Genomic DNA, 23,147 nt, shown 5'->3' with positions numbered 1-23,147 from the left:
ATTAAACACCCACTAGTGTTCTGCAGAGATTCACACCTGCATGATCTTGTGGTCATCAACTACAAATCACTGTTAGTTCAATGTCACTGTCTCCACCCATGTGTGCTGATCCAACATACTTTAAACAATGAAATTTCAATCTCAACTAAAATGATGGTTTGGATCAAAACTCAACATTGTATCAATGTCACCATTCTATCTGGGTAGGTACTCGAGATTAGCATGAGATTGGCAGAAACTGTGTGTCATACCCTTTAAAAAAATAACCTCTCCTGCAGGGGCAGATCAGGTGCATAGCATATGTTCCTACAGACCATGTGGGAGCAGACATCACAGCTTACAGCTGCGTGCATTGTGGTGGAAGAAAAACAGTGGTAACAAGACATCTATGGTTGCAAGCCATTAAACAGACAGACTAGACTGATGAGTTGCTTTTACCAAGTACTGAGTTAAGGGTCTTAATATTTATGCATTGCTACATTTAAGAAAAATTATAATAATTTGCAGTGATCAACAAATATTTTTTTTGTGTTTATTGGGTAAAGAGTGTAGAATGATGCAAAAAAAATAATGTAGGGCATTTTAGCATAAGACTGCAACAACAAAAATGTGCACTGTACATATCTAAACCATATTTATGTGTGGTATCTAATGTTTGAAATAATATGCATGTCAATATGTGACTAAAAGCATAGACATAGACAAGACTGGGTGTGGGCAGTTTTAATTATGCATGCAAACGTTTAAAAATGAAAGTGAAATTGAAATGAAGAGAGATATATAGCAGTCCTGTTTTCACTTCCTTAAAGTGAGATACAAGACAACTGTGCTCCAGGACAGAGCTGAAATAAATATATTGAAGGGAAGAGGAAGAAGCAAACAAACAAATAAAATGGGATCATCAGGCTCAAAACCAGTGAAAGGAGTGTGTCCAGGTGAGAGGGTCTTTCTTCCATATTAATAATAATAAAAAAAGTACAGTATAGAACACATACTGCATGCACACAACATAGATGCATTCTCAGAGATATACTACCAAATTATCGTTAAACTTAATTGCTATATGTTTTTCCACAGAACTTGATAAACCATGGAGGAAATTTGACTTTGGGTAAGCTATACTTGTACATAAGCTATTCTTATGTGCAGGCTGTCTTATCTTTGTGCATAGCAGTCAAAACAATGATCTGTTCAGATTAAAGTGCAAATACTGTGTAAGCTAAGAATTTAATTTACTTGTAAAATATTATTGGTATCTCTCCCCATACATTTTACCAACTATTATTTGTCGTCTTAAGAAAGACCGCAATCTTGTGCATAACAATAAAATTATGATTGGCCATGATCATGTGTGATGTAACCTTTTAACATATGATATTATAACAATAATTGTATTAATTATGTTTGCATGAAAATGTATGTAACAGTTTACTTGGTGAAAATGACAAAGTCGAAAAGGATCTATTTTATCCATTTAATGAGCTATTTTATCCTCAGAAGTTGATATCAATAATGGCAATATTGGCATTGAAATGATCAGATAAGTGATTTGGTAACAATATGATATCAATCCCTTCATTCGGTTGGCCATGCCTCACAAATTTTTTTATTTTTATTTTTTTTACTAGTAATAATTGAACATACTAGCCTAATGAATGATGAATATGATTATATAAAAATGGTTTCTTCATTTTGAGTGATTCAGTATCTTTTTAGATATGCCTATGCAATCTAAAAAATAAAAACTGAATTTCATTTGATGAGTCTAAGTCACTTCTTGGCTGTTCGGTGTTCGCAGTCAACATTGACCAACCACAGAAAATAAAAAAGTTAATGCAGAGCAATTTTTTAAATATGTGTTGAATAAAATGTATAATCGGGCGCAATGTTGAATGAACACACAGAAATGAAGGAGTAAGACTAAAACATCCAGAGCAGGCCCGGACTAGCCGTTGGGAGCACCGGGGGAATTCCTGGTGGCCTGGCAACTGATTTGGCGTGCTGCCCTCTTTCTTCTTCTTAAAAAAATAAATAAATAAAAATAATTTCAATGATATATGATTGCCTTTTTAATTTATATACAATTACCCCAATGCGCTAAAGTGATTCCTGAATTCGCCTTTTGACAATAAATCAATAATAAATCATGACATAGTTAGCTACGATTCAGCTCGCGTGAGCTCTGTATGTTCGCCAAAATGTTTCGAACAGAATCAGTGCGACAGACTCGAGGAAGCGGCCAGGACTGGATTTCCCGAAACCTTCTTAACACTACGTCATTCTTAAGTTATACCTTAAGGTGTACCTTAACGTTAATATGTGTTTCCCGAAAATATCTTAATTAAGAATACCTTCTGTAAGTCATACTTTCGTAAGGTTTGTCTGGACCACTCTTAGCTGTACCTTATCACTATTGACAGTTCATTCCACTAGTGGCCACCACTGTGCAAAAAGCTCCTTTACATGTCAGTCTATATGAATATATAATTCTGAAGTTGTAATAAACACCCAGTGTTCAATTTGGCTAATTCATTATTATTATTTTTTATATGCAAGGAGTAAAATTGTCATTACACTAATGGTTGTTAGCTTTTTAATTATATTATCCAATATATACATCAGCAGGCAAACCATTATGGAGACTATTTAAAGGGAATGATTGTGGAGGGGAGTTTGGTCAAACTATGGCCGCGATACAGCAAATAGTTGTGCTAAATCAAAGATGGCGCCGTCCGTGAAAACTTTAGTCCCCTGGCTACCATGTCCAAAGCTGCAATTCAAAATTAATTTCGCCTGCCACGACAGCAAATTTAGCAGCTTTTAGATCTTGTTGGTCCGACTTTTTCAAGACAAACTCGACGGAGCGCCCCGAAATTCAGCTGCCGCCACTCTTTCTTTCTTTCTTTTTTCAGAAAAACAAGATTCCGCCTTGATTTTTTGTTTTTCGTTCAGAGGTAGAAAAATTTATAAATAGTTTGAACATTCGATTTCTACACGTGGACGGGAATTATACGCCCCTTTCTGCTGATTGGTCAGCCGAAGATCAAACTATTCTGTCATCGGTTCTTCTTCAGTTCCGCTCAGCAGAATAAAAGTCCTGCGCTTCTACAGCTGTACGGATTCTTAATGCATTTATTGCAGCTACATTTCATTTTTTCTCATCAAACAACCAAACTAACGAATGGCTCGACACAACCCGTCCCGGGGCAGAGCCTAGACAGGGCTTTCTTCTGTGTAGACCAGCGGTTTTAGTCCAGGAAAGTGCAAGGGGTCCGCAAAATTATTTGCTATATCCTACCATATTTTTCGTACTGTAAAGTCACGTTTTTTTTTATCATGAAACATGCTGTGATTTATTCCAAAGTGACTTATATAATGCATTTAACGTCAAATAATCCAAATGTTGACCTTTTAAAGTAGGCACGTCCAGTATTCGCTGTAGCCTATTTTAGTTCATGTTGTGCGTCAGAAGATGTTGAGACCGAGACGCGCTAAAGCAGCACATCCTGTTTTCTTTATTTTTCTAAGGCATGACATTTTGTAGTAATTTTAAATGTACACAAATAAAGTAAATATTTTACTGTTTCGAATGAGGAAAAAATTAAGTGATAGCGCCGGCGACTCGCGAGATGTGAATTACACTCGGTGCGACTTTTCTGGCAAATGCGGTAAATTATAAAATGTGCTTTATTATTACAAAATGCATACGATGCGTTATAGGCTATACACTGTGTTAATTATCCCCACCCACATTAACTTTGGGCTTAATCACTGTAATGTCCTGTTCGCATTTGCTCTTTTTATTTAGGCCTATTTATTTTTTAAAGCGGATGCAAATATGCAACTCGTGCTATATATTCCATGCGCTCTGAAGGTATACTGGTTTGAGAAACAAACCGAAATGGCAAGTTATTACAGGCTTTAATGAAAATCTTTTGAGATCAATTTTAATAAAACATAAAAAAAATTATAAGAAGAGTATGTATTTTAATATCTCTGTTGTTCTCTGGTTTTTCTGGTTCCAACGCATTATTCTTTCCTTTTTGCATTAGTGTTTAATATATATATATATATAATATTTACTAAACCAAGGTAGGCTATGACAGCCGTCATATACTGGTGAATAATATCTACACAGACGAAAGCCCTGTCTAGGCTCTGCCCCGCCTCGGTATGGGTTGTGTCGAGCCATTCTTTAGTCTGTTTGTTTGATGAGAAAAATATGAAATGTAGCTGCAATAAACGCATTAAGAATCCGTACAGCTGCAGAAGCGCAGGACTTTTATTCTGCTGTGTGGAACTGAGGAAGAACCGGTGACAGAATAGTTTGATCTTCGGCTGACCAATCAGCAGAAAGGGGCATATAATTCCCGCCCACGTGTAGAAATCGAAAATTCAAACTATTTATTAATTTTTCTACCTCTGAACGAAAAACGAAAAATCAAGGCGGAATCTTGTTTTTCTGAAAAAAGAAAGAAAGAAAGAATGGCGGCAGCTGAATTTCGGGGCGCTCCGACGATCACTTGTTTTTTGTGTCCTCGTCTGTGTTTTGATCAGGAGATCCTGTACTCATTCAGAAGATGCGTAAGAAAAAGCTTATGCGGCATGTTTATTGCTTGGAAGTTCGATTCGGTTTAGCTCTACGTAGGCCTATGTTATTTATCTATAACATGTCAGGCACAAGTCGGTGGGCGGGGCTACAGAATCAGGCATTCTTCTTCTGTTGAGGCGGTTTCACCACACTCTGACATCACAGCTTGGCACATTCTGAGATCTCTCATTTGCTGGGCCTGGTGTCAATAAAAGCTTTTCTTTGACTAACAAGGAAGTTTTCAGCTCTGAAACTTACAGGATATTCTTATAATACCATGACCTTTTATATATCAAAAGCTCAAGGGAAAGTTAATTTCTCAATTCATCACCCCTTTAACGTAGCTATTAAACCGCTAGCAAATTTTAACAGTAGCACCCCATTACTATCGTCATAAAAAAAAAAAACTGTGTGCTAAATTACATAATTATTATCTATTGTATACAGTAGTAATTTAGCAGACATATATTTAAATCATTTTTTAAAGTTTGGAGCAAAGACCATAAAAAAATATGGACGACGCAACTTTCATTCTCTTCTGCTGAAGAAAAGTGAAGCCTCCAAAGGTCTGAATAGGGCGCAGGCCTCTTGCGCAGATTTGGGACACAGTCTGTGCAGTATTGACCTCGGGACCGGGTCTGCGCAGTAGAGAGAAGGAAGTAGAGCCGCTATATAAAAAGCCTGCCTACACACTCGCAGATTAATTATTATTAATTATGTCATGTGAAATAAAGAGTAACGGAAATGTAGAAATTAAAGCTAAAGCTCCAATCTCTTCCCGAAAATCCAGAAAAAAGAGAAGCTGTCAAACCTTGAAATGAAATCAATGTGATAAAAACTGCCTAAAATGACAGAAACCAAAGTTGGGAAAAAATGATATGAAGTGTAATTTGATTATAGTTTGTTGTAGTTTGTCTCGAGTCCATTAGCATACATGGAGGGGCAGGGATTATGAGCTATACTGGGACCAAACACCTGAGGGCGATCGAGGCGCTTCGGCTTCGGATTTTAACAAGAGTGCTGCAGGCTTGGTTTGGAGGGAATTAGGGCAGACAGCAACACAAAACATATTATTAATAATGCAATAACATGTTCAGCATTAAGATTTTTCTATACATAGATGTACAAGATACTAACATGATGTATTTATTATTTTACTAATTTTGACATTTAAGCAATTTAGAAAATTTGCTTTAATATATTTGCATGAAATAGTTGATAAATATTGGATATTTAAGACATTCTAAGATAAAACAACAACACATTGTTCTAATGTGATACTTTGAATTTACCTAAATAAATTTAGATTCGCTGAAAACAAATTACGTGCTATTTTTTTTGTTTTTTTTGCAACAACGTTGAGACTTCTGTTCCTAACGGTAGACCTGCTGAAGAGGAAGTGACAGGTACAAGAAAAGTAGCAAAAAAGTAAACACACACACAGGAGAGAGAGTCGAGACACACAAGCTGTGTCCCAAAGTGAAGGGCGCGCACTTCGAAGGCCGCATTTGAAGTGCGATTGCGTCATAGCGGCACTACGAAGGCTGTCCCAATGTGAAGGCTGCACTAGTGATGGAAATTTCGATTCTTTCAAGAGATTCGTTCATTTTCAGTTCGTTCATCAAAATGATTCGTTCAGATTCGTTCATTGATTCGTTCAGTGACCATTTTTTTTTATATTCCATAAATATCCCAGCAGGTGGCAAAAAGAGTGTCTTATGCGTTATTTCTTAAGTCAACGAACGTATTTACTTACAAAAAAATCATTTGGCTTTATTAAAATGTGTGCATCTATCATTAAATAAAATAAGTCTAAATAAGTGGTTCAGAAGACCAAAGCACAAAGGTTTTCTTGCATGATTAACAATTAATTGTTTGGTCAGACATTTACACATTCATATTATTCAGATATATCTGGGATTATGGTAAACGAACGTAGAGTTATAAACAATCGTAGCCTAAAACTGCGCTTTGCAGCCATCCGCTCTCTGCTTATTGCTGAACGAGAGTGATTCACATGCTAAATGACCGACATCCATTTCCACGAACGAGATGCACCACCAGTTCGTTCACGAACGAGATGTAGCAGCAGTTCGTTCAATTCGTTCACGAACGAGATCTCTCTCTCTCGTTCAGTGATGGGCGTGTTCGTTCAGTATCGTTGGTGGTTCAATTCGTTCATGAACCAGATGTAGGCCTATCAGTTCGTTCGTTCACGAACGAGATCTCTCGTTCAGACTCAAAAAAGCAACTCGGTCAGTGATGGACGTGTTCGTTAACTCCAATAATATCGCATTTTTTATTTGTTTTGCAGTTTTTGGAGAATTGCATGACATGACTCAAACGTAATGAAGTAATTTGTATTAATTTTATAAAACAACAACAATGAAAATAAATAATACAAACACAATACATCAGTAATTATACATTCATTTAACCATCAGCCTGCATTATTACACTGTTTTCATTAAAATGGTAAAGTGTACATGTCTTTCTTTGCTGCATACCGTATATGCCTAACTACACAAGCCGAGCTCTACATGTTCGCTATCAGTATCGTTCAATAGCTGGTTCATTTCGTTCACGAACAAGTCGAGAAGGAGATCAGTCTTTGGTTCAGAGTCGGACTCAAAAGCATCTCGGTCAGTAAAAGGCGTATTCGTTCACTGAATTCAACAAATCACATCCTCCGTCACATCTTATACTCGAACGCTATTGGCTCGAAGTTTTGTCATTGACAGGAAGAAACAGTCCACAGAGCTGCGCATGCGCTCACTCACATGCTGCTGTGGAGGGAGGAATTTCAGTGAACGAGAAATATGAGTCAGTGGACTACTTGAACGAGAACGATTCGTTCACCTAAAAGATTCGTTCAAAAAGAACGATTCGTTCACGAACGTAACATCACTAGGCTGCACCCTCTGAAGGCTGCATTTGAAGTGCGATTGCGTCACAGCGGCACTACGAAGGGTGTCCCAATGTGAAAGCTGCACCTCTGAAGGCCGCATTTGAAGTGCGATTGCGTCACAGCAGCGCGACGAAGGCTGCCGCAAGTCGAAAGCAACTCAAAATGCGCCCTCCATTTCTCAGGCAAAGGAAGGGCACAGCAGATGGAACCTTACCACAACTTCGCAGCCTACCCTATCCCAGAATTCATACTGGTGACTACAGGATTTGACTGGTCTGCATTCCCGCAGCACTCGATCAGATTTCTTGCGGCGCGGGTTTAAATTTCCCAGTGAAAGACGGTAGCGGTCGTCGGTAACTCAAGTGTAGCCTGGCGCAACCGCCTGAACTTGAAGTAAACAAAACGTTTAGTGCATTCGTGGTAGAGCAACCTGGCAAGATAATTTCCCAATTTTAGCTTGCATAAGTGGTATTTATTTCTCAACCATTCTCTCAAGAAGAGGAATCAGTCCATTCTCTCCTTTTTTGCTCTTTTTTTCTTTTATCTTTCTTATTTCTGCACTTTCTTTAAATACAAATTAGATCTGCGTGGGGCTGTTTTTTCGTCCCGCTCCCGCAATAAGATCTATTAAGCACCGCACCCTCCCACTCGCACTTCAAATTCACTCCATGCTCACGCGCTATAAATTATTTTATTCCCGACCCGACCGATCCAGCTAAATTTAGATTTCGTTTCCAGAATCTCTCTTTTAAATGTCCTCTACAGAAAGAGAGAGAAACTGGGGATAACAGAAGTAAAAGGCTATGTTGGCCAAGCAATCATTTATTTATTTTTTCTTATAGGCATACTGTCAACACCTAAAATATATCACAGACAAAAATAGGCTAAATCAAATACGACATCTGTCACTCAAAACTATAAGTCAAAATGCAAATAAACGAAAACTGCTGACTTTACTGCAAAATAAAGTATTTTATATGAATGAATGAATAAATGAATGTCGCTCACTGACGACGGTCCATTATACCGAATGTCTCCTCCAAAGGCTGAATGTAAAGTCGTGGCCGGGATGCACAGAACAATTTCTCTATATTATTATTATTTTATTTTATGCAAGTTATTTGTAAATTAAACCAAGTAATTGCTGTCTATTGTTAATTTTCGTTAACTTGAAATGTGTAGGCTAAATAAAAGAGATGTGGTTGTTTTGTACATTCTGTTTATTTTTGTAATGCAAGTTATAATTTGTAGAAATTCATATGTTCATGCATATATTTTCTTGTCATGTAAATAAAAATGTGTAAATGAAAATAAATTGGTCTATACATTACTTAAAGTACTTTTTACAACTATTCATAGGCCTACAATAAACATCAGAAACAACAGAAATTTAAATTAACAGCTGAAACAGAAGAACACATTTCTACACTTTCATTGAGCTGAGCGGGAGACGCTGGTGGAGCTGGACCGGGATGGTAATGCACATTAGAAACCCTGGTAAGGCCTGTGCCAGCGGGACATCATCTTCTTCTGGGATGAGCGCATATTTCCACTGTTCGCAGGTTTGCGGGGCTGAATCGGTCGACGGCTGGCATGTCATAAAAAGTATAGCTACAATGCATCTGAGATTATGTGAGTTGAATAAAAATAAGTACTTAAATAAAGACTTGGACGTAAATATATAAATGTTTAAAATATATTTTAACAGTTACATTTAACATAATAAATAAACAATAGTTGCAACTTAATGATTAAATATTTAACCATATACAGATTTACGTGCTTATGGTCCGGTCTCCCATCATCGCAGGCTTTGAAGCATGTCAAAATCCAATAAAACTCATAAAAAGCAAAAAAAATAATAATAATAATAATTCTGCTCTATTTCTCTTTTTAAAATCTCCTCACGAACGTCTGCTGTCAGTTGTCACACACCTGGGCTGCGTTCAGCCCCAACAAAACGTTGCAAAACGTTTTTTAAATGGAAACGGTGCAGCGTTGAACACCCTGTTCTGATGACGCAAGTTTTTACTTTTTTAATAGCTTGTATTTTCTTTCTCACTTTATGTCAAGCAATTACCATATATGAAATTTGGTATATAAATAAACTTGCCTTGCAATGAAACTAAATATATAAATAAATACATCATCATGTTGATTTTATATATATATATATATATATATATAAAAACTCTTAGGACAATCATGTCTTCTAATATCTTCAATTGTTGTGTATACCAAGCTGCAGCGGACACATTTGTAAACATCTTTACTTGGACCCATTGTGTGAGCTGTCTCTTTAATACCACGTGGTTTATATACATGTTGCTGCTGATTGGACTGACATATTTGACACACCCACCAAACGAGAAAAAACGCATCTCAAACCCGTTGCACACCGTTACACACCGTTTCCAGGAAACATGACGTTCAACCGGAAACCGTAACAAAATGTTGCGCACCGGTTTGAGCTTTGAACGTGCCCCTGCTACAGCCCATTCAACAACGCTCGGTTCAGTGTTGCCAAGTCTGGAATTGGGAGGCATTTACTTTTGATGTGGTTTGTTTTGTTTGTAGCCAAGTCCACACTCCACAGGTGTAAGTTGTCTTTACTTTAGCAATTTTGTACTGGGCGCCCCCCCGCGTTTTGGCATATGCTGGCCCATTTTGGCCGTGATTCCGCTACTTTTGATTAGCAATTGGAGGGGTTTTGTTGTGCAGACCTGGCAACCCTATCCCTCGGTTCGCCCTTCATGCACTTCGAGCACTTCGATGGCGTGGCCTGGTCTGGCCTTCGAAGTGCACAGCCTTCGAAGTGCGCACCCTTCACTTTGGGACACAGCTAGAGAGATATGAAAAGGAAATAGGGAATGTGAAGGTGCAGTTCAAGAGAGAACCTGTAATTATTGTGCATGGCCTAAGGATTCAACCCTCTTGAGTCGGCATTCACGCCGGCGTGATTGGCTTGCTTTTTTTCTTATCAGTGCCAAAGAGAATCAAATAACTGTGTCGTTTTTTATCATTCAGGCAAGTGTTATACATCATAATCTGTTAAGTTCCTTTTTTTTTTTTTTGTACAGTCACAATAAAAACAAATTGTTGTGCTTTTTGCAAAATGAAGAAAACTAACATGATGCTCGATCTGCAGCCTCTCTGTCAAAGACGTTCATTCAGATAGTCTTCAGAAAATGACCTCTAGCTTAGTGAATTCTTGTCTTACAAACAAGAGAAATGTGTCTGAAGAAACGCTGAAATGTCAGGTTTTAAACACTGTAAACCAAGAACAAATAAGAGCAAGAGCAAAAACAAATATTCTGTGTTTATGTAATCCGTTTGAAAGCAGAGAGATGTCAGTCGTTCCTGAGCAGCTCATTATACGTTAATGCGACCACGCCCACTAGGCACGTGCTCTATAGAGATCGCTAAGACATGTGACCAACTGGGCGGTAACGTCATCAGAATGCAAAGAATTATGGGTATGCTTGGCCCGTTTACATGGCCTGGCATAGCAGGCTAGTGTTCTGGCATGAAAATAATTAAAAATTAGAGAGAAAAACAGACTATAATCCTACAAAATGCAGCGGGCTAAAGAAAACATTGTCAGACCATATCGCCTAAAACTAAATCCTAATGCAAAGACGAGATCTGATGAGAAAATAAAGGGAATCAAAGGACTGGATCCTTACGAGCTGAGCGACTGGTCAAGGGACGTCAAACTTTTGCCCAACTTCCAGCACCCATATATATATACAACTACATATTAAGTGTTGTGCGTTCACACACACACACACACAAAGTTTTCAGAATTCAAGTCGCTGCAGTCTTTTTAACAGATGGATGGGTCCAGTACCTGGAGATTGTAAAAGTGGGGCAGAAAACTGTCGTCCGTTCAAAGTTATGCGAATGTTTTAAGCACCACACTCCTCGCTCTCTCTCATCTATCTGCATGCAGTCCGAATTTAACAAACCTGCGTGCGTGTGTGTGTGTGTGAGGCCGGCTACACACTGCAAGCGTGGTGTGTCCGTTTTTATTTCAGCTCCCATGTTAACAGGTTAGAGCGTTCACACTACCTGCGGCTCGAGCCGCGCGGAAAATGCTACAAATAGAACCGACGCCTATCTTTCACGCGACACGTTGGAAGCGTTTAACATGAAGTATAGGCCTTCCACTATGTCACCTAGCAGCAGCATCGCCGCGTCAGACACGCTTCTGGTGTGCAAAGACACAAAAAACGCCACGATTGCAGTGTGTAGCCGGCCTGAGAGAGGGGGGCGCGGAACAGTGGACACATAAAAATATACTCCGTCATTTTGTTCATACAGGACATCATTCAAATGGCAAAGTGTTTACTTATATTTGTATACCCCGTTCTTAAGCTTTATGCCACTTCTATCGTGAGAAGGACTATTGCAGTTTATAACAGTAGGTAGACGGCATCTTGAACACTGCGTTCTTCCCTCCATGCAAAGAAGACTGGCGCCCGTTTGTGCCACGGATTCCCAAAATGCTTTGCGTTTACCACTGGGAATACGTCATGATGACGACACATTAGCAATCTCTAGAGATTAAAATACTGAGGCGATGCCCAGATGTAAGTAATTACCTAGACAAACTATCATTTAAAAGATCTAAGACTCAAGCTTCCATTTTTGACCTCTGTTTTATTCTCAAAGATATAGTGACCGTAATTTGTTAATATGTGTCAGGAGTTATGAATATCAAAACCGTCAGTACCTTCTAAAGATAGTAATACGAGCGTCATGATCTCATTCATAAAAAAACTCTTCATACTTAATATTGGCAGCCGGGCGCTCCGTGCACATGTAGTCCATAGCACTCATGAAGAAGATATCTTCATATATGGACTACATGTGCACGGAGCGCCCTCCGGCTGCCAGTATGAAGAGTTTTTTATGATTTTTTTTTTATTTTCCGCCCAGAAATTTGTACTCACCTAGTAAATTAATCTTGATTTAAGAATTTTAAATATTTGGACTGGAAAACAAGAAAAAATACTAAATAAGAAATCTATAAGTCAAATATGGAGGCTCGATTCTGCCCGGAGCTACCAGTTGTAGTTAAGTCAATAAGTCAATAAGTCAAATCTTCTGATCATTTAAAATATAATTTTTGTTGATTACATTCCAAATATAATAAACTACAAAAAATATATATTTCCTTTGCCCTGTTGCTCTCTGTCACAGACTTACCTGCAGCTCATTAAAGAGAGTCCTTTGTTATCTCAGGTGCTATCTTATCATTATTCATTAGATATCACGCCTCCTCGCACATTGGCTTTGAGAAGAGAAACTGTCTTACAAATTTTAAATCAGTGTATTGTTTTATGTTAATGAGTAGGCTCAATGATTCTCACATCAGTTTAAAGAAAAAACTCTATGGAAATACAAGATGGAGTCAAAAGTATTGTGAACACCAGGATTGGAAGACAGGGGGGGCTTAGCCCCCAGGGTATTTGTAACTTGCGTTTGCAAAATCTTTGCACTCACATCTAGAGCTACACTATGAGTTACTAAGCAATGACTTAAATGCTATCTGTCTGCTCATGTAAATGTATGATAAAGTAATAGCATACTATTCCTCTCTATATAAGATAAGTTGTCCACTGAATGCTATTTAATTACACGGAACCGCATGTATTCAACCCATTTTTGAGCTAAAATACAAATAAAAGCTAAACCTAAATTGAGCTAAACCTATAAGCTACAATTACCACAGCTGTACAATTTTCACACCCTATACTAAATTTACCCTATACAATAGCCTAATGACATAACATTATTTAATATTTTAATCACAGCTTCTTTAGTGTTTTGACATCGACAACCCAAGTGCATTTTACCTCAAACTTGCGACTAGTTAACTTTCTAAAGTAGCCATCGCTTCTCGGGTTGACATTAACACACTGACAAAATTATATTTTGAATTAAAAATATTTGTATTCCACTTTTTAATGTGTGATTGTGTAAAGGTGTTCACGAGATACAAACCTTTCGCGAACTTACTTTCAACGAACACTCGTTCTCATGAAGACGGCGGTGTGTGTGTGTGTGTGTGCGCGTGTGTGTGAGAGAGAGAGAGTGTGAGTGAGACGCAGGGAAAGGAAATGCATCTGAACGTTATTTGCTCTATGAAAGACATTGATAAAGACGAAAACTAAGGACATTTAATCTATAATTTTATTTTATTTTTGCTAAACACACAGATTTACAGATTTGGTTAGTTATCGTTTTTTTGTAATGCCTCGTTTTTATTTTTATTTCAGTTAACGACAACCCACCTAGTTTTCGTTCATTTTCGTTAACGGTTATAACCTTGGTAACGACGAGACTAGATGAATCCTCCAGTTACTTGCAGTAGCGCTCCGGTCTGCAATGCTCTGAAAGCTGCCACAGTTCACACCAATGCAATGAGACGCGATGCATCATCTTGATAGCACGACTCTTGGTACTTCTGTCCAACTTCCGACTTTTCTGCAATTTTTTTGTAGCTGGATATATATATAATTTGTTGCGTCTAAATATGAATGAGGATACGGTTATTGATAAATCAAATTGTTATTATTGTTCTTATTATCATTTAGGGGGGCTTAGGAACATTTTGGGGTAGCTTCAGCCCCCCTAAAATAGGCCTAACGACGTCCCTGGTGAACACATATCTATTGTGTGTTTTGAGGCCTTAATTTTAAAACATTTTTTTTTTTTTTTCAAAATCCGTGCATAAACATTTTTCTCTCAAAAATACAAGCATGTACATACATGTTGCTCACATATTCTGGTAGCCCAGTTTGTGCTGAATACAGTGTAATTACACTTTTGCCATTACTTTGTTTATAAGCAACTGAAAAAAACACAAATGTCAGAGCATGTCAAAACTTCTAAAGGGCCACAAAAAGACTCCAGAGGGTTAAACCTTTTTTTATGTGATAGTTTCAAAATTTGTTGTGGGTGTATGGGATGGCCTGGATGGGTGTGGCATTTCCCGGCCTGAAATTTTTTCCCAGTCCGGTCCTGATCCAGAGTACAACATTTTCTCTCACACACAGACAGAGAAAGTGAAATTAATGTATATTTGCATATACATACACCAAACTTTGTTAAGTAATAATTGGATAATTTCAAAATAAATATAGTCTGGTGTAGCGACTATGAGTCAGATAAAATAATAACTCAACGGGGAACTGAATTCAAATGAAAGAGACTCGAATGACACTATAATTTATAAATAATTCAGAATTAATGTTTACACCTTAACTTATTCGTCCGCCGATATGTTAGAACTTAAAGGGGGCTCTGTTAAAGGGAAACATGTATATTTAGCTCAAATTAATGAATTAATGAATTCATAGGGAATTTTGAGAGTCTATTTTACAGCCGAGCAAATGACTCTTCCAGCGTTCATTTGAACGGGCCGTAAATATCAACTCTGCAGCGGATATTAATATTAATAGTGTTTATTAATATATTAATAGTGAAACACTATTTAACAGCCAGGTAACTTAGACGCAGTTCAAGACATTAAATTGATAAGCACATAACACAAGAACAGTTATCTTTGAATACAAACGGAACTTTATTGATTACTCTAACACATCAAACTAATATCTAACATAAACACACGCACTCGCATATTCACACGTTGCAGAAAGGAAGAAGGTGAGGAAAGAATAAGTTCTAAGAGAGAGAAATTATGAAATCCTAACCAATCTATGCATTTATGAAACATGACCTGAAGAAACCATTGATCAGTAATTTAACCTCCTATCGTTTCTTAGGCAGGGTTATTACATTTGATCTAATGCACCAGTTCAGCTCAGAATCAAGAGGCATTACTTGCGTTTATGTCTCGTGTGTCGTCTGACAAGGGGGATTCCCTTTTCCTGGCTGGACATGGGTTTTCCCGGATCTTTGATTCGCTGAAGGTCTGGTCGACGTCTGGGGAAGCCAATCACGTGGCGTGTTGGCGGCTGGATGAAAGTCTTGTGGGCGTTGTTTGAAGTTGGAGCGCACTGTTAGAAATTCGTTGTTGAGAGACTTTTGCGGCGAAACTTAACAGAACCCGAGACTTAACGGAAATAAAATAAACTTTAAGTAAAAGAAAGGAAAGTGAGAGAAAAGCAAATGGCCTGAATGAAATCGTTGTTAACCCATTTTCTCTGATGTTGGTCTGTCATGATCGTCAGATCGTCTCCTGGGAGCTCTCCGTTCAGAACTCACTCTGGTCATACTGCTAGGACTTAGCTCATCTCTGAACTGCGAACAGGCCGCGAACCAGCTCGAACTGAACTGGTTGTGACGTGAATTGGAAACTGAACTCTGAACCGAACTCAACTCAACTCAACTCTGAACTGAAAACTTTGTTCGTGTTTTGAGATTAAACTCAAATATTTGCCCATCCCCTGGATGGGTTCTGGCCAAATAGGCTTCAGGGGTGACTGTGTCTCCACCCCTCCCATAAAATTGGGTCATCTATAGTAATTGAGTTTCCTGCTCTTAAGCAGAGAGTAAATTTAGACCTAATTTCTTACTGTAAGGACATGATCAATTCTATAAAGATTTCATTCAGCTCATCTGTTGGATTATACCCATACGAACACACCGGTATCAAACACGATGCTTTTTCATCCACTCATTCAATAGTTACATAATTGCATGAATTGGGAGTAATGTACATGCATAATAGTCACGTGTATCAGTTGTAAACACACTAACAAGCTATTTCGAAGGCTATTTGAATGAAAGTCCAATAATCAGTAATTTGATATGTAATCAGTATGTAACAGTTTCTGTGAGCTTGCTTGGAGTTTTAGCTGTGTCACATGGATTTCATTTACCGGTCATTGCAAAGACAGAGATCTGGTTTGTTTCTTTGTCTTGTGAACACAACGAGTCCTCTGTCCTCTTTGTGTAAGTTTGGTCACAAGTCCATAGGAAATCGAGTAATTATTAACTACAACTGGTAGCTCCGGGCAGAATCGAGCCTCCATCTCTCTCGTGATCGATGGTCGATTTCCTGGGGTCTGGAGCTGAATTAGGCTTTGTGAAGGGGATGTTCATTTGATAATTTGGAAGATTAATTCATCTATATGTCTGCGTCCATAATTGCTACACTGGATTCTTGCACAGTGGCTGGCATCTACTGACCATTATTGTCATAACATGATTTTGACCTGACATGAAGTTATTTTTCATGAAGTGGCAGCAGTTTGGCCCACAAACATGATAAATTCTCATGTTTTCTTTGTTTTAAATTGTTTCAACAAAACTGTAGTGAAGTCTTCTGTCTTGACCCCACCCCTCTTGTTATCTGATTATTGTTAAATTGGCCCCTCCTGATTTGTACCCTTTATAGTCTCCTTGGGCCCTATTTTAACGATCTGAAACGCTAGTGTCAAAGCGTGAAGCGCAAGTAACTTTGTGGGCGGGTCTCGGCGCTGTTGCTATTTTCCCGGCGGGATAAATGGCTCTTGCGCCCGGCGCAAATCTAAAATGGGTTGGTCTGAAGTAGCTTCATTATTCATAGGTGTGGTTTGGGCGTAACGTGAATAAACCAATCAGAGTGTCATCCAACATTCCCTTTAAAAGCAGGTGCGCAAGTTCCATTATGGATTGCTATTATTATGGCGTATTTACCAGGCGCACGCCAGGAGCGGTTCACAGCCGAGGAGACTGATGTTCTTGTAAGAGCAGTGAAAGACAGAGAAGTGAAGTTGTAATGTTGTACATTATGGTAAAGGTGATTTCACAGTCTTTTTTTTTTTTCAGTCTTTCAGTTTTTTCAGTTTTTCAGTCGATTTTTTTTCCTGGTTCTTGACGGACAAACCAATTTGTCAGATGTCCTTATATATATATATGTCTTGCCACTATTGGGCAAACAGGTCTTATCCTTAATTATTACAATTAGCCTGAATCATTTGTAAGCTAGATTTATGCCTATTTTATTTATTTATCTATTAGATTTATTGTGGCACACCACAATGATTTCCATCATGTCATGTGTTAATATTTTTTTAGTGTAACAATTTATGATTTGCAAAAATAACTGTTGCATCTGTGTAGGTTACATGAGCAAAGTGTATGCGCGTTGTGCACGCTATACATTATGGTCAAGCATGCGCCCTTAAAATAGCATAATGAACAACGCGCAACGCGCAACGCGCCACTGACTTTAGACTAGGTTTTTTCTGGTCAGTGGCGCAATTGTTTAATGGAACAGCAAAATAGCACCAGGGATTGTTTGCGCCGGAACACGCCTCCTTTTTTGCGCTGAACCGCCCAGGTAGCGCAAGTTCATTCACTAGTTTAGCGACGTGCTTCTGTGGAGGGAAAAGCGCGCTTTGCGCGGGTGCAAAATAGGAATGACACATGCGTCGGTGTACAAAGTCAATTGCGCTGGGTGCAAGATAGGGCCCCTTGTGTATGCAGTCCTGGGTTGGATCGTTGTCATATGTTTGATGTCTTCTATTCCTGGGCAGACTCCATGTTCCTGCTCCTGGTGTTTAGTTTGTTAAGTTTGGTCCAATACTTTTTACAGACAGAGAAAAGCCCTGAAAGAAAAGCTGGAAAACTTCTCTCCGAGTCATCCAGATGTAAAGGACATCAAGATCCTGGTTGCTGGGCAAATTGGAGCAGGAAAGTCCAGTTTTATTAACTCCATCGATAGTGTCTTTCAAGGAAGGATCTCCTCTAGAGCGCTAGTTGATACATCTGCTGGTGACAGTCATAGTTTCACACAAAAGGTAGGTATTTGTTACCTATACAGAACTTTAATGTTTTCTAAGACCCAAAAATGTAATTTGGCCCACTCTTGAGCGTTAAGCATTTTAGATAATCATGTGGTGATTTCTTGGAAATTGTTCACAAATATTTATGCTTCTATATTTTTGGTCTTCATTTGTAGCTCAAAGGATACACCATCAGAAGTGGGAAAAAATCTTTGCCCTTCGTCTTCAAGGACATAAAGGGCTTAGAACCTGAGGTGTTGGCTGGGTCACAACCAGATGACATCATCAGTGCTGTGTTTGGCCATGTGAAGGACGGCTATAAAGTAATAAATCACTACATTAACATTTTAACATAAAGTTGGTATGTGTAGGTTTGACGTTTAACATATTTTGTTGAATTTCCAATCTTAGTTCAATGAGAAGGAGGCACTCACACACAAGGATGAACTTTACACCTGTGACCCTTCCCTCTCCGATCAGGCTTTCTGTCTGGTTTACGTCATAGCCGCAAATACAATCCAACTCACAGATAATAAAGTTTTGGACAAGTTGATGATCATCCGCAAGAAAATCAGTGATGAAGGTAAAACTGACCCCTGAATGTTTGATTATGATTTTCATTCATGAGCTTATATGAGAGAGAAGAGGGCATACAGTGGGTTGGGTTTGTGTGTTTTTTCAATGAGTAGGTGGACAAAATCCAGATACAGGCTTTCAAGGAAAGATCTCCTCTAGAGCGCTAGTTGATAGAAAAAAGGTTCAAGTGCAAACAGGGCATGTGTCAAGGCTCAACTTTTCTGCTTAAAGGGTTACTTCAGCGATTTAGCATTAAGATTTGTATCAGTAGAAACCCGTTAGTACATTCAAATTATGGTACTTTCCCCCCTCATGTCCCCCTGAGACGAGATAATTATGCATTTTATTTCTGGAAAAAAATCCTCAGATGACGCAAATATCGTCATTTTGCGCCATCTGAGGATTTTTTAGCCAGAGACTAAAAACTACAGCCAGTAGACGGAGCTGTTCCGCATGTTATCAACCCGCCCATATGGGAGAGATCTCACTCACAGTGATCGGGCATTAATAACGGGCGGTGCAGAGCAAAGTGTGTGTTTCAACTTTTCAATGAATTCCTATGAAAGTTGCTTTCATATGCGATCTAAAAACGCGCCAGACTGGATACACGCCAGACTGGACACGCACCGTGAATGACTGCCACGCTTACCTCAGCTCTGCTCAGCTCTTCGCTCGTGCTGAATGAAATCTGACTCCTGCTGTGTTTGTGCCGTGACTTTCGTTCGGCTCACTCACACGTTTTGAAAAGTCACGTTCAGTTTTTAATTGAAGTGTTTATTCTCTAACTGAACGAAATGATTGTATTATTATGAAGATCAAAACGACGCTGGGGGCGGTGTAGGGAGTGGCCTCGTAGGGCAGCAAAGCAAGTGCATTCTGGGAGTTGTTGTCTTTCATCCACATGAGACAAACACATTTTCTGTCTTTTCTCAGTCCAGAAGGCACCAAATTAAAAAATAATTTCACATTTATACTACATAAATGACCCAGTTTAAATACACATTCATCTTCCCAGCGCTGAAGTACTCCTTTAATTATTTATATGACCCAGACAATGTATATAGGTTAATTATGTAGATCTGTACAACAAACTGCCACAAATGCTCAATTTTGTTGAGAAAAAAAAATTGTGTTATTGAACCTTTACATTGCTTCGCAACCCGTTCTCACTCCCAAGGCGTCAAATTCCGACGCATGGTCAAGTGCTTTCCGTGTCACAATAAAGACGCTAAAGGTACCCCTAGGCGTCACTATATTGACGCGCCGAGTGCTCCATTCATTTCAATGAGAAACCTTTGCCGTCAGACACAGACGCGTCGGGCATGGGAAAGTTATCGTCATGATGATCATATATTGGGTTATGATTTTGCCATTATGACATGTTGGACTGTGATTCTCAATTTAATCAGCCAGCATCATTTTATTTATGCTATCTAGACACGTTTTAACATGTAACCCAACCCCATTCCATCCCTAAACCTACCCATTTGTGTGGTATAAAATGGAGATATAACAGGCAGAGTCGACTGCATGCACAATTTATTAAAAAAATACAAATATTCCGAGGCCAAGCGTTTGATTTGTGTGAAGAAAATCCCCAAAAGCAATCAGCGTCTCCATCCGCAGAAGATCACGAACACATAAAATTTCAAATATTGCCGCCCGTTACGTCAGTTTTCATAGTGAAATTGCATTGGCTCTCGTATGTCTCGTGACCAATTGCGTCATTACGTCAGCTTTGATTGTAAAATGTCATTGGTTCTCGTGTGTCTTGTGACCGAATGCGTCATGCTAAAGAGGTGTGTGTATTATTTGAATGAGATATGAATGAGTGCGTTAACGGAGCGGCGGGATCATCATCTCAGCGATTAAAACATTAAGATCAACTCTGTTCTTTACATGAAGACATCGTGTGACTTCAGAAGACTTGGAATGCAACATGAGTTAATACTTTTATACTGTTTTTGGTCAGTTTTTGCAATAAATAAATGTGACTGTACTTTTATTTGCCTGTTATGTGTTTCTATATTGTTTAGGAGTGGGTAGGTTTAGGGTAGGAGTTGGGTTAGCTGCTCCAAAATATAAAAGTAACCTTTAAATATGAATAAAATATTAATAAAATCATGTATGCTTTTACAAATGCAAAGAATAAAATGCGTCTTGATCTGACGCATTGGGTAAACAACTGAAATCAATGGAGCACTCAGCGCGTTGATATAGTGACGCCTAGGGGTGACTTTGGCGTCTTTGTTGTGACGCGGAAGGCACTTGACCATGCTTCGGATTTTGACGCCTTGGGAGTGAGAATGGGTTGTGCTTCTGCATTTGCTGTAGGGATTCCTCAAGTGATTGTGGAATGAAGTGACATCTAATTTTCTGACCTAACATTCTGTTCCTGTCCAGATGGACTTGTGCAATGTCAAAATTGGCTTGCCATTGTCAAACATCTTCCCAGTGAAGAACTTCCATGATGAGATTGACACAGAGGATGACGTTGATGTTCTGATACTAAAGGCACTTGAACAGATTGTTCAGATTGCAGATGATAGATTGGTGGACATTCAAAGTGACTGACAAAAATCTCATACAGTTAATAATGTATTTTGGAGTGCGTTATTCTTTAAATGTAATACAAATAACGTGATAAATGACTATAGAGAGGATTTTGTGTTTAATTTTTATGAATGAATACAGTGGGGTTCAAAGTCAATGAAAATATGAGACTCAAATGTAAACCTGAAAATGAATAGAAAGATTCAGAAGAAGAATATTTACATTTAACAACATTAAAACTATTAAATGACATAAATAAATAATATGGGGAAAATGCAGTGACACTTGTGTTTAAGATTCGTCAATATATATTGTTGACTTACAATATAACAATAAAGTAATATATTGTCATGATTCCAACCTCCCACTGAGAAAAGGCGTACGTTGAAAAGACGTCCACTGAGAAGCCAGAATGAAAGTTTTTATGACGTCTGTTTTTGACGTGTTCTGCACATCCGATATAGACGTTCATGGAACCTCAAGGTTAAAAACTAGTAATGTGCTCATTGTGGACATATTTCCCATTTGTAATTGCAAAGCAACTCACAGACAGTGTGTGTTTGTCCAGAAATCATGAAAATAAAAGAAACTTAGCTCACACCTTTAGACACTTTAGACAACTTAGCATCAGTTTAAACATTAACATCCATATACTGCCATTGCACTGCACTTTACGTTCCTATTGTTACTGTGTAACAACCTGTAATAAACCTTGCACATTATACTTCTTTATATATACATATATATATATATTTTATGTTAACCACTTATTTTTAAGTCTACAGTTTATCTCACTTATCATATCCACATATTTTTTATATTTTTATTTTATCTTATTTCCAATTTTTATCTTTACTTGATTTATTTATAATCCTACTTATGTTAATACTTTTTATTCTAATTTTATTCTATTTCTATTTTAATTTCTTGTAACTGTTATTTGCACTGTCCATGGAGCGGACCTGTTTACATTTCACTGCCAGTTGTATATTGTGTATATAACTGTGTATGTGACAAATAAAACTCTTGAAATCTTGAAATCTTGAAATCTGTAATTCACACATCTTTGGATCGTGAGAGAATTGTGGGATTCAATCCAGGATCTTCTTGCTGTGAGGAGACAGTGTTTCACACAGAGACACTGGTGCTGCCCTTAATCACAGACATAAGACACACTTTGACTATTTCTGGGCTCTTGGTCCCCGTATGTGTTAGCTTTTCTTTGGCAGCTGTAACTGTATGTGTGAAACACAATAGTTATGGCTGAGAAAGCAAAGATAAAGTGACTTCAGGTGTTGTCAGCTCCTTGTTGATGTCTAAATCATCAGAAGTCTAGAATCTGATGTTGTGCTTTTGAGTTTTGTGTTCTTGTTTGGCAAATAATCATTTGTTTATATACTATAACCTTGTGAATCCACTGTATCGGGACTAATAGCAATAAAATAATCACTTATCCTGAAAGATGATAAAACAGCATGTGCACATTGTTTTGAGAAAATATTTCACATAGTCACACGCAGACATCAAGATTTTGCATATGATTCACAACAACGGTGACAATCATAACAAAAAAAACTTCATGCTGCAATGCATGATGGGTAGCTTCAAATACAAAACTCATGCTTGATTGCCACCGTTGTTGTGAATCATATGCAAAATCTTGATGTCTGTGTGTGACCATGAGAAATATTTTCTCAAAATAATGTGCACCTGCTGTTTTTTCATCTTTCAGGATGAGTGATTTGTTTATTGCTATTGGTGTCAATACAGCAGATTC

General features: G+C 38.2%; 1 protein-coding gene across 1 annotated transcript; it reads left to right on the top strand.

Annotated features, from left to right (window-relative positions):
• Positions 1-757: 757 nt before the first annotated feature.
• LOC307123284 (interferon-induced protein 44-like) lies at positions 758-21,691 on the top strand. Its single transcript, XM_079811772.1, has 6 exons — positions 758-935; positions 1,078-1,111; positions 18,052-18,256; positions 18,418-18,564; positions 18,653-18,824; positions 21,152-21,691. The coding sequence occupies exons 1-6, from the start codon at positions 893-895 to the stop codon at positions 21,175-21,177; spliced, it is 627 nt and encodes a 208-aa protein (XP_079667898.1). The 5' UTR covers positions 758-892; the 3' UTR covers positions 21,178-21,691.
• The last annotated feature ends 1,456 nt before the right edge of the window (positions 21,692-23,147 follow it).

This window comes from Gobio gobio (assembly GCF_949357685.1).
Source record: "Gobio gobio genome assembly, chromosome: 3".
Taxonomy (NCBI): Eukaryota; Metazoa; Chordata; class Actinopteri; order Cypriniformes; family Gobionidae; genus Gobio; species Gobio gobio.
This window is presented reverse-complemented; position numbering and strand designations above follow the sequence as displayed.